Source organism: Lontra canadensis, unplaced genomic scaffold (genome assembly GCF_010015895.1).
Source record: "Lontra canadensis isolate GAN:19392208 unplaced genomic scaffold, GSC_riverotter_1.0 scaffold67, whole genome shotgun sequence".
NCBI lineage: Eukaryota > Metazoa > Chordata > Mammalia > Carnivora > Mustelidae > Lontra > Lontra canadensis.
The window spans coordinates 662,641-675,707 of NW_022631061.1; the positions used below are offsets into that span (position 1 = coordinate 662,641).

The following is a 13,067-nucleotide window of genomic DNA, read 5'->3' on the forward strand; positions in this document are numbered from 1 at the left end:
GATCTTACAACAGTGTATTTCAATTTCACCCCTCCTAAGTTTTGTGTTATTGCTCTCACACATTGCACTTCGACATAAATTATACACCCAACAAGTCATTGTTATTATTTTGCCTTAAAGAGTCAATTATCTTTCAAAGGAGTTTAGACAATAAAAAAAAAGTCTTCTATTTTACTCACTTTCGGAGGTCAAATATACATGTCATTGGAAAGAACAGGGGAAAGGAGGTCAGAAAAAATAGTTGATGAAGTAATGGAGAAAATGTCCAAATCTGAATGTAAATTATAAACCCACAGATCTAAGAAGCCCAACAAAACCCAAACACATGACTCAGGAAAAACAAAAACAAAAACAAAAAAAACCTACAAAAGTGCATTATAATCAAATTGTTTAAAGCCAATGATAAAGAGAAACTCTTGAAAGCATCCAGGGAAAAAAGGTACATTCTGACAGTAGACTTACACATCTATTTGACCAACTGCAGTTCTCACTGATTCTTTGTTCATTTTATTTTGTCTTTTCTGTTCATTTTGGATTATTTCTATTGCTGTCTTCAAGTTCACCAATCTTTTCTTCCGCAGTCAATCTGCTGTCAACTCCTTCCAGTTAATTGCAATTTTCATCTCGAGAAGTTCAATTTATGTGATTTTTTTTTATATTTACTGTGTCCCTGCTTAACATGTATAATCTTTCCTCTAGTTTCAGAACTATGTAGAACTAATTTAATGCTCTTGTCTACTAATTTTATATTCTATGTCATTTCTGGGTCCCTTTTGGATGGCTGATTTTTCTCTGTGGGTTGAATTTTTAATCCTTTGTTTGTCTATTAGTTTGTAAGTGGAAACAAGGAATTGTAACTTTCACCTCATATCAGATGTTTCTGTATTTGTTTACATATTTTTGAACATTTTTATGGGATCTAGTTAAGTTCATGAAACACTTTTCCTTTCAGGTCTTCCTTTAAACTCAATTAGGTAGGACTAGAGCAGTGTTTATTCTAGGGCTAATTATTTCCGTGAGTAGATGTCATCAAAATTAATAACTTCTGCTCCCCAAAGGAAGTGCTCTTAAAAAAATGAAAACTGAAGCCATAGACCGGAGAAAAAATATCTTCAAAACAAACAACCTGATTAAAAATAGGCAAAAGATCTTAGGAAACACTTCACCAAACATAATATAGGGTGACAATTAAACACACAGAAATATGACCAACATCATTAGTCATTAGGGAAATGCAAATTAAAACCACCATGACATATTGCTACACACCTAAGAGAAGGGTTAAAAATCAAAGACAAAAAACTGACCATACCAAGTGATGACAATGATGTTGAACAACTGCAACTCTTGTACACTGTCAGTAGGAATGGAAATTGGTACAACTACTTTGAGAAACTAGCAGTTTCTCATAAAGTTGTACATTCATCGAGCATACATTCCAGCAATACACTGCCACTTTTCAGTGTTTACCCAAGAGAAATTAAAACCTAAGCTCACACCAAAACTTATATTCAACTATTTATAGCAGCTTTAATGATAGCTGCCAGAAACTAGAAGCAAACAAATGAACTTCATCTGGTCAACGGATAAACCAACTGTGGCACATCCAACAATGAAATACTATTCAGCAATAGAATGAAAAAAAAAGTACTGTTTAAAAAAAAAAAAAAAAAAGCAACAGAAGCCCAAAACAGAGTTATTCATGCTATGGCCAAGTCACCAAACCAGGGCTTAATACCTAACCTAATGGCAATTTCAACCTTCCCTAGAACACAGTCTTAACTAACCAGTCAGAAATTTTCTGGTGAGCTCCCACGAGTTCATCTGTCACAAGGGTTCTCTCCATCCCCCAAAGAAAGACAAAGTAATCCACCTAACAAGACACCCTGTCTATCTCCCTAAAGGAAGGTGACCTTGTCAGAAGCAATCTGTTCTTTTGCTAAAGGTCCCAGCCCATGTTTGTCTATAAAATCCTTCTGTTTTGTACAGAGCTCCCCTCTACTTGCTAGATGGGAACTGTCCAGTTCATGAAGCACTTAATAAAGGTAAATAGATCTTCAAAGGTACTTGATGGACTTTTGGCTTTTGAGTACTGATATGCGTAACATGGATAAATCTCAAAGAATTAGGCTGTGGGAAAGAAACAGACTCAAAAGTCTAGATACTACAAAACTTCACTTACATGACATTCTGGAAAAGGAAAAATTATAGGGACAGAAAAGAAATTATTAGTCACCAGAGGTTGGAGGTGGGTATTGGGGTTGATTAACTATAAAGAAGAATAAAAGAAGCATTGGGGGGAATGGAAATGTTCTATATCTTAATAGTAGTGCTAGTTATATGATGATAAGTGTTGGTTAAGCTCAGGGAACCATACACTAAAAAGGGTAAAATTTGCACTAGGAAAATCGTACCTTAATAGACCTGAGTTTTTAAAAAGCCAAAGGAAGAATTTGCCACCACTGAGATTAAGGTTCTTCGTGAGAGAATCCGTTCGCAAACCCTAGTAGCACTTCCCAGAGTCCAGTTCCAAATGCAATCTAAGCAATGAGGACAACTTTGGAATTGGAAAAGTGGTGTGCTTTAAAGAGACAGGGCTGGGGTGAGGGTGGAGGTAAGTGAAAAAAAATGTAACACCAATCAAAAATAAAATTTCAGGTACAACTAAAATCTCCTCCATTGAAAGGGTGATGGATTTAGACATTATAAAACAAATCAGAGCATGTCAGCTCACCTCATTTTCAGGTTCTCCAACATGAGTCTCCCGGGAAACACAGAGCTGGCGAAGACTTAAAAGGTTTGAGTTCCCAGCCCCTCTTCTGAGAGTTACCCACTTGGATGACTTTGAATTTCAGCAAGTTCTTTAACCTTTCTGGACCCCATTTCCCTCACCTGGTAAAAAAGGGCAGTAGATCGGACTGGTGTGGTATAATAAATATATATGACCAGTCCTGGTTCCTGGCACAAAGCTCCTAAAACCCTTGAAATTTCCCGAGTGACACGAGTGTCTTGTTATCCATGGTGGGCCCCTTTTGAGCACACTAGAGTTGAAGGTAATGAGGTGACTTTGGGTGGGGTCCCTAGATGGCCTCAGAATGGGGCTAATAGCCAGAAAGACCAAGTAATCAGAGGGTGGGAGCTTTTAGCCCTTTCTACTAACCTCTGGGAAGAAGGGGAGCTACTGATTAAACTCCATAAATATTCCTGGACTGGAAGTTTGATGAGCTTCCAGGCTGGAGAGCATATGGATCTGCCGGAGAGGGGCTTCCTGGAGAGGATGTGGAAGCCCAACCCCCTTCCCACACACTTTGCTCTATGCCTGGCTTCTTTTTGGCTGCTCCTGAGTTAGATCCTTTTTTTTTTTTTTTAATAAATTAGTAATCTAGTAAATAAAATGCTTTTCTAAGTTCTGTGAGCTACTGTTGCAAATTAATCAAACCGGGGGTGGGGGGTGTGTCATGAAAACCGTGGCAAGAGGGACAATCTGAACCCCTAACCTGTGGGATCTGAGGCTGTCTCCTGGTAGATAGTGTCAGAATTGAGTGACATTGAGGACATCAGCTGGCATCTGAGAGTTGCTTGGTGTGGGAAACACCCACTGCAAGACACACACACACACACACACACACACACACACACACACACCTTTTTGGTGGCCAGAAATGTTCAGTGCTGTTACTGGAGAGGAAGAGACATACAGGAGTGCTTTCCCTTACAACTGGGTAGCTCTAAAGTCTCGTCCCCTCTACTCATTCTCTGCTCTTTTTTCCTGAAAATTCTCATGATTTTAACTGTCATCTGTTTGCTCATGAGTTTTGAAATCGTACCCCCGGTGTGTATCACTACATATCTGGGAGTCCCAGGAACCTTCAATTCAGACTGAACTTTTTTTGCTTCCTAAATTTACTCTCTCCTTTCTCTTCCCTCTCAGTTAGTGACAACAGGGCTACTGTTTTCGAAGCCAGAAACCCAGAAGCCATCTTTGACTCCTCCACATCCCTCATTTCCCATCAGCCAGGCCATTGCCAAGCCTTGACATTTTAACCTCTTAGTAATTCCCAAATCAGTGTGCAGCTCTGCGCCTCTGTTACCATTGCCCCAATTCAAGCTCTAGTGATTTCTGGCCTGGGTGACTGTCCACAACTTCCTAGCTGGCCTCCCTGCCACGCACCTGTCAGCCTGACATCCATCCTCTCTACAGAAATGTCTTTCTAGGGGCGCCTGGGTGGCTCAGTCTCATGATCCCAGGGTTCTTGAATCGAGCCCCACGTCGGGCTCCCTGCTCAGCAGAAGCCTGCTTCTCCCTCTCCTACTCCCCCTGCTTGTGTTCCCTCTCTCACTGGTCTCTCTCTATCAAATAAATCAATACAATCTCTTTAAAAAAAATGTCTTTCTAAAATATTCATCAAAGCATGCCACTCCTCTGCTTAAAACCCTTCAACGACCCACAGCAATGGTGCTTACTCTTTCTTAAGTCGGACTCCTTGGAAAATCTGATGAATGCAATAAACCCTGTCTCCAACACACACACACACACACACACACACACGTACGCACACCCCTGAGGAATACATAGATAACTGAATTCCATTCAGAAACTCCTGTTGTACATGATAAAGTCCAAGCCCCTCATCACATCACCAAAACACTCTTTAAACATTAGACACGGAGCCTCTGACAACCCAGAATGTTTTTTGAAAGATGTCCACTGAACAGTCTTCAAGTAATTTTCTGAATCACAACTTTTCAAATGAGAATCACTCTGTTCCAGAAGCCTTGCTCATTGTGTCTCAGCCACCTAGAAAGGAACTCTACTTTTCCATCCACTGCGTGTTTCTTACCTCTGGACCTTTCCTTTGCTGTCCAATTGACCTGGAATGTCTTCCTTCCCTTCCCCTGTCAACTCTTCCTTACCTTTCTAGTCCCGGCTCTGGCATGACTTCTGCTTGGAAGCCTTGCCTTACTTTCTCCATCTGGGTTACAGGATCAGTCTGTGCATATTTCCAAACTTGCACTGCAATTTCCCTTTTGTATGCTGGATTTTTTCCTGCCAACACCCCCAACATTAGACTGTGGGCTCTTTGAGGGCAGAAACCAGTATTATGGGGGACTTATACAAGTCCTAGATAAAGGCAGTACTCAAAAATGTCTAAGAAGGGAAGGAGGAAACTCCTGTCTGTGACTCTAAATCCTGATGATTTCTTAAGACATTATATACTTCCCTTTCTGCAAAGCACCTGCCTAACAAACAATGCAGCTGTACTTTACAGGAATTATCTGATGAAGGAGTAAGATACTGCTTATCTCCTTTTTACAAATGAGGAACTTAAGTGCTGAGAATTTCTCTGCCAGAGGAAAGAGCACATGTTTCCTAACTGTCTTGTTAGTCCTAATACATCTATCTGCATTGCCTCCAAGAACAGAATCCCTACTATTAGGAAAATCCTAACTCAAGTAGCAAAGCATTTGAAAACAGAGTTCAGTGAACATCTTCTAATCCAAACATAATAGTTTGTATAAATAATGACAATATCCTGTTTTAATGTAGACTGTAAATAATTACCATTTGACTTATAATGACAGCAGTGAAAAAAAATATTTTACTGTTTAAACCTAAAAAATAACAATAGTTCCTCTTTTAGGATCTTATGCAATTCCTCTAGCCACAAAAGAACACTGTGTGTGTACTTTATATTATTTTTAAATTTCCTCCACATGTGTTGGTACCCATAGACCAGAACTGCATGATTCAAATTAACGACCATCCGTGAGTTCTACAAAAGCTTTTATCCCTTGAGGACCACTGATGGTATGGCCATAGAAGGTAGCAACCAAATGTAAGTAAGTCACCTACGTATAAAGCTCCTAGCTCATATAAAGTGCACCCCCCTCCAAAAGACCAAAAATCCTTTGGCCACATAACTATGGCTACCTAACTAATCAGTGGCAAAGGATCTTCTGGAAGTCATGGAAAAATCTGAAGATCACAATGTCACCTGACGAAAACCAAGAAGCTCTACCTAGACAAACCACCTATAGTGAGATTCACAAGAGTGTGTTATTTCAGAGTGAATGAAGGATAGAGCAGGGGGGCTAGACCAAGATATGCAAATTATAAAGCAAGTTAAGCTAATTTTCAATCCCTCATATTCCCCCCTCCAAATTTTTACTCCTGTCTCCGCAAGGTCTTTTCAACATAAAGAAAAATGATATGATATAATACTTTTGAGGTTATTTGCTTTTTGTCAAATCAGAATCTTTACCCAAAGATAAAGGCAGTATCTGGTGGGTGTCTGGGGAGCTGGCACACTTGTGAGCTTGAACATTGAATGTTAAGGGCTCTTGTTACACTGCTTACTGAGTTTCACTGAAGAGCGACAAGATGACAGGAACAAAAAAAACTGTAGAAAGTGTTAGCACTGAACCTTCCTGTGGGCTTCGCAAGGGAGAGAGATGCTCTCTGGGGGTAAAGTGAGGTTGATAAGCTTTGCTCAAAGAACCACTTAGAAAATGCCTTCTTCCCAACACCATGCATTTCTTACATAGAATAGAATTAGATATTAAATGTAAGTTCCTTTATCCTCAGTCTCTTCCATCCTTGTATCCCCTGGCCCAGCACAGAAATATGTGTTCAATAAGATTTTATGAGATAAAAAAATGTTTTTCTTTCTCATGCACACTTCCTTTTCAACTTTCTTATCCTAAATCCTCTCTGGAATATAAGTAAAGTCTTCCTCCTTCACATTTAATATCTCCTCTCTTGATTGTTTTGCAGTTCAACGATAGGAGACTTCAACAACAACAATGACAAAATCTTGATTCATAATGAAGAGTTCCTGAAAGTGCCTTTATAGTTATAAAAAGAGGAGCCACCCTTTCATGGAAGACAGAGCCCAGAACTCAACCTCAGAGATAATTTACTATGGGTCTATGCGACGGACCTAAGAAGACATGTACAGACGATCTAAACTTATATGACAGCAACAATTAGAACTAGACTTTTAGAATCAGGGGACCTGATTATCAGGCCATCAGGTCTGGTGTCCCACCTAATGCAAACCTATCTTTGCCCAGCAGTCCCTTCCCTCCACCTCCTCCTGAATCACTCCTTCCTCAGGCTAGTGGTTCACAAGAAGGCAAAAAAAGCAAGAAAAGCAACAAGGGCAGAGGATGACAATAAAATGTATAATTCAAGGTTCTATGAATTTTCCGACATGAATGAAGGAGATAGCATCACACTTATTGAAATGTCAAAATCCCCCTCCTCTTCTCCAGTCTCAGCACATGATGCAGTAGAGACAGTGGAGAGCACATTTTCATTCTTTAAATCCTACTTAGAAAGCTTCATCATTTTTCATGAGAGGTAGAGCTGATAATATAAGGGAAATGGGGATAGCATCTTAGAAGTTAAGGAATTTAAAGTTTTTAAATATTATGAAGTCCTCACTTGAAGTTTCTCACGTTCTGCTCCTTTGTTCAAGAAAAATGTGTAATACCAAATACTGGTAAAGATGTGAGGGTCTGGAACTCCCAAAAGCTGCCAGAGGGAATGTAAATTGGTAGGGCCACTTTGGAAAACTGGCAGTTTCTACCAAAACTGAATCTATGCCTTTCCCTATGATCTGGGAATTCTACCGGTGGGTAGCACCCTAAGAAAAATGAGTGTTTATGTCCACCAGAAACATGTAAAACAATGTTCACAGCAGTGTCATCCCTAATTAAACAAAATTGGAAATAACCTAAATGTTCTTCAACAACAGACTGCATAAATAAATTGTATAGTATATTGATATTTTAGGAATAGTACTCAGCAGTTTAAAAAAACAAAAAACAAAACAACATCGCTACTGAGACCAAGGCTGAATCTACTAATCACAAAGTTGAGTGAAAGTAGCTAGACATCAAAAAGCACATAGGATGATTGGATTTACATGAAGCCTAAAAACAGGCAAAGGGAGGGTATTAAAAGTCTGAATGGCGGTTACCTTTGGGGGGATATTGACTGAGAGGGGGTGGGGCTAGGATTGTTCCCGATCTATATTCAAGGTTCTGTGGGTACCTACACCTATAAAAGCTAATGGAATTGTACTGTTAAGAAGGGTGCATATTTGCTGTATGCAAATTATACCTCATTTAGAAAAATCTGGAAAGAGATGTGAAATTTCTGAGATTGTTCCTAAATATAAAGGAATTCAGTGCAGCTTAAATATAGTTGCAAGTACGAATCTTTGTAAGCCTCTGTGTGCTATTGAAAAATTCGCTTACTACTTAATGTCGTACGTAACAGAGAGCCAGCTTTTTGTATTAATAGACTGGAAAACATATTGTAGGATACATCTGAAATGTACATATTTACCAATTAGCAAAGATAAATGTTTAAGAAATGCAAAAGGTCTGTTTTCCCACTCTTCTACCCCTTATGTTACATTTCTTAATCTCTAATTCTGAATTATTTTTAACAAAAGCTATTGGAAATAATTCCTGCACGTCTATGTACCACAAAGATTTCAAGTTAGAATGCTCGAATTTTGGAGCTGGCGAAAACACCGTCGGGCACCCTCACTGGATGGAGACCGAGGGGGACAGCGGGGCGGGGGCGGTGAGTGCCAGTCCCAAGGTTGCAGGACTAGACAGGGACCCAAGGCTCCCGGGCTCCTCAGGCATCCCCAAATGTCTCCTTCACCCTAAATTCAAACCAACCCTCTTATCTTTCCCAATCGATGAGCTGGATCTCAAGGGGATTTTCTCTCTCTCTCTCTCTCTCTCTCTCTCTCTTACGCCGACCATGCCATCCAGGAGATTATTTGGGAACAGTCAGCTGAGTCCTTGAAAACCCCCTTGGGGTTTAATGCCAGGATAAAAATTGAGTAGAGTTAGAAGGGGCAGCTAGTATTCTCATATGTAGATCCTGTTTGCATAACATTTCCAAAGTAGCTATTCGTTGATCCCACCGAAATGCGGCGGGGGTGGGGGGTCATTACTCGGGATGACTAGCTCTGGGGGAGAACGCGGGCGCCTTTCCCCCTCAGAGTTCACTCCGTAAATCAAAACCTCAAAAGAAGAGTCCAAGACGCCACCCGGGAGTCTCCGGTCTCCGGGGTCGGTCCAGGCGCGGTCCGGAGCCACCTGGGGCCACCCTTGGGGCTGCGGCCTCGGGCGGACGGCCCAACACCCGGCGCGGGAGACCGAGCGGGCGGCGGCGCGGCGCGGGGAGGTGGGGGTGGGCAGGCGGCTGCGCGGCCCCGACTCCGGCCCCGGCCCTGGCCCCCGGCAGCGCGTCGGGAGGCTGCCCGCGGAGTCCGGGCCGCCGTTCGGGACGCGGGCCGAGCCGGAGCGGCGGCTTTAGAAAAGAGGCAGGACGACATGGGGTGGGCAGGCAGAGGCCGCGGGCAAGTTCGGGGCGAGCCGGGAGGGCGCGAAAGAGGGGAGGGGCGCGGGAGCGAGGGAAGAGCGAGCGCGGGGAGGAGCGAGGCGGCGGGGACCGAGAGGCGCGCGCCCGGGTCTACAGTACGGGGTGGGGGCGAGGGCCGCGCCGGGGGCTGCGGGGGCGGCGAGCAGGCGTGCGGGGCCTTACCGAGCAGCGGCAGCCGGCCGCCACGGCGTGCCCACGCCGGCATGGCCTCCGGAGCCCGGGGTCCCCAGGCCGCGCCGGCCCAGCCCTGCGATGCCGCCCAGAGCGGCGCGCCCCGCGCTGCAGGTGGCTCGCTTAAGGATGCGCGTCACCGACCGCAAATTCCCTCGGACTGGTGCAAAGTGGAAGGGGGGAGGATCCCTCTCCCCACCGGCAGAGGCCGAGGCGGGTGCCGAGAGGTTGGGCCGAGCCGGGAAGCGGGTGCCTGGCGCAGCGCTGCGGCCGAGCCCACGTGCCCACCGTGGTCCGCAGCCCGCGCGCTCCGCGGCGCCCGGGGCTCCCCGATTGTGGCGGGGGAGATCGGGCGCCGTTCCGCTGGGGAAGTGGTCGGAGCTCCGTTGCTGTGGCTGGGGGGAGGGGACGCGGCAAGGGCTCTGCCTTGCCCCCGGGAGTCCCTGATCCCTCCCGTTTGGAGCCCGGAGTTGGGGACAGCAGAGAGCCAAAAACCGTCCCCCTCGCGCGCAGGGGTCTTTGAAGTCCCGGGATGGCAGCGAAATCCGCGTCACACACCCGCAGCCCTGGGTGGCGCGCGGAAGAGCGGAGGGTCGCATTTCGAGGTCGGTGGATCCTAATTAACGGACTGATTTTCTTTGTCTCCCCCTCCATCTCCAAGGATGCTCAGGACCCGTTCAGTAGTGGCAATGAGGAAGGCAGGCTAGGTTTCAATGTCAACCGAGGCAAGTAGGGAGGCTAAAAACCAGCCATGGAAACAAAAGCAAAATACACAGAGTACGTCCTAGAGGATGGCTTGAATTATCCATTCCATAATTCTTGTTCTTCATCGAATATATACCTCCAGTTGAAAATTATTTTCTTTGCAGTAAGTTGAAGATTGGAAAGCCCTGGATGCTAGTTCTGGGTTTTCTTTAACTAGCCCCTTGACCTCACAAGCTGCTCGCCCTCTCAGAGTCCCAGCTTACTCATCTGTAGATTAGTGGAGCGGGCCAAATGGTTTACAGGTAAATCCCAATTCTAGGAATGCCGTGCCTTCAATTACGTAAATAATTTTCTAAAGAAGCATGGTAATTGGCAGTGTTCATTCTTGGCCATACGATCCTTTCCCTCAGCTGTAGTCTATAGCACCCTAATTTTTACCCCATAGAGTATGACGGAAACAAGTGTCTACCGTGGTGCCGCCACTGTGGAAAACAGTATGGCAGTTTCTCAAAAAAGTAAAAATAGAATTACCGTGTGATCCAGCAGTTCCACTTCTGGGTATATACTCAAAAGAACTGAAAGAAGGTCATGAAGACATATTTGCACACCCACTTTCATAGCAGCATTAGTCATAATAGCCAAAAGGTAGAGGCGACCCACATATCCATCTACAGATGAATGGACCAACGAATGTGGTATAAATGTACAATGAGCTAGTATTCAGACTTTAGAAAAAATAAGGAAATTCTAATAGGTGCTGCAACATGGTTGAACTTTGAGGACATGCTAAGTGAACTAAGCCAGTCACAAAAAGACAAACGCTGCATGATTCTACTTGTATGAGGTACCTAGGGTCGTCAAATTCATAGAGACAGAAAGTAGAATGCTGATTGCCATGAGTGGGAGGGAAGAGGGGGGAATGGAGAGTTGGTGTTTAATGGGTACAGAGTTTCAGTTTTGCAAGATGAAAAGGGTTCTGGAGATTGGTTGCACAACCATCTGCATGTACGTAAGGCTACTGAACTGTACACTTAAAAATTACTAAAATAGCAAATATCATCTTGGTGGATTTTATCACAATTAATAGTTTCAAAAAAATAGTAAGCATCTACCTTGGGTCCAACAAAGAACTAGAGGAAGAGGCATGAGTTAAGTGAGGCATGAAGAGATAAAAGCAATGAAGTAGGCTAGTAACGAAGAAAAAAATGGGCTGTGATCCTCCTAACTTCCAAGATCAAACACATTACTTTTTATTTCTAGCTTGATTACCACAAGCTTTCAAAGAAACTGAGGGTTGCAAGTCTGTAGAATATCAGCTTGGGAGGAAAAAGGTTCAAGAACACAAAATCATGAAGATACGATGTTTTGTCAAAGAATCTTGAGCACAAGGCAAAAATCTCTATGAGAAGTGGTAAGAGGGAAGGAAATTAGTCAAATAACAAATGAGTGAAATAGGGAAAGACAAATATCATATGATTTCACTCATCCGTGGAATTTAAGAAACAAAACAAGCAAAGAGACAAACAAAACCAGACTCGTAAATATAGAGAGAAAACTGGTAGTCACCAGAGGGGAGGTGGGGGGAAGGATGAATGAAATATATAAAGGGGATAAAAAGCACTCTTTTCCAGTAAACACTGAGTAATGTATAGAATTGTTGAATTACTATATTGTACACCTGAAACTAATAGAACACTGTATGTTAGTTATACTTTTAAAAATGTGCTCAAGAGTTGAAATTTAGTAAAAGTAATAATTTCTATGCCTTCAGAAAAAAAAAGAGAAGACAAATTAGGAGTGGCTTCTACACACACTTGATTTTCCCTGTAAATTGGTGGGGAAAAATAATTCCAGAAAGAGCAAATCTTATGGACTGAAATTTTCCCTGTAAATTGGTGAGGGAAAATAATTCCAGAGAGAGCAAATTTTATGGACTGAAATAATTCCAGAAAGACCAAATTTTATGGACTCAAATTTTATGGACTGAAATACTTTGAGGTATGAAATATAGGCTAACCTTTGAGAGGTGAGATAATGCCTATCATTCTTTGAAGTGTGCCAAGAGTTATGTCTCATAGGGGACCTAATTTAGTCCTCATAACATCACTCTGAGAAGTTAGCCCTACGTTATCTAGAACCTTAGACCACACAGCTAGTTATGCATGCCAACTGTGAAATTTTCATTCCAGATCTCCTGATATAAATCCCAATATAAAGAAGCTCCTACAGGGGCAAGAAGTAACAAGGAGGAATGAGATTAAAGAATCAATCAAAAGAGAAATGAGTAAGTTTATTTCTGGGTTGAATGGAGGGACTTGCATTTGCTCTACAAAGGACATAGTTCATGTAGATGCTTAGCACCGTAATGCTTAGTGCTACATAGCTAGAAGAAGTGGCCATTCAAATTACACAAACATATCCCTCTCCCTCTTCAAAAATCATGGTATATTTTCAATAACAACCTATAGGTGAAGTGCTTTCATATCATTTTTAAAACCAAAGCTTTACTCTTTCCTGAAAATAAGGGACAAGCATAAGAAATATTTGAATAGGATTCTTGTGAATCCAGTTGAAATATCAACTAGAGAGTATAATTTTACACATTTTTTTAAAGTTTACTTATGTGTTTACTTTTTAGTAATCTTTACACCCACCATGGGGCTTGACCCCAGGATCTCATGATCAAGAATCACAGCTCTTCTGACTGAGCCAGCCAGGAGCCCTAATTTTATACATTTCTATTAACAGCAAACTTGAACCTACATCTTGGCAAAACTGA

General features: G+C 42.7%; 1 protein-coding gene across 3 annotated transcripts in view; it reads right to left on the reverse strand.

The window, feature by feature from the left end:
• Positions 1 to 13,067, reverse strand: part of FLT3 (fms related receptor tyrosine kinase 3) — a 117,027-nt gene that overhangs the window by 64,188 nt on the left and 39,772 nt on the right. The window contains exon 1 of one of the 3 annotated variants that reach the window (XM_032879963.1): positions 9,575 to 9,807. The exons of the other annotated variants lie outside the window; for them this stretch is intronic. Coding sequence (XP_032735854.1) covers positions 9,575 to 9,617 — 43 coding nt within the window. The 5' untranslated portion in view covers positions 9,618 to 9,807. Of the gene's footprint in view, positions 1 to 9,574; positions 9,808 to 13,067 lie in introns of those variants that run through there. 3 annotated transcript variants of the gene reach the window in all.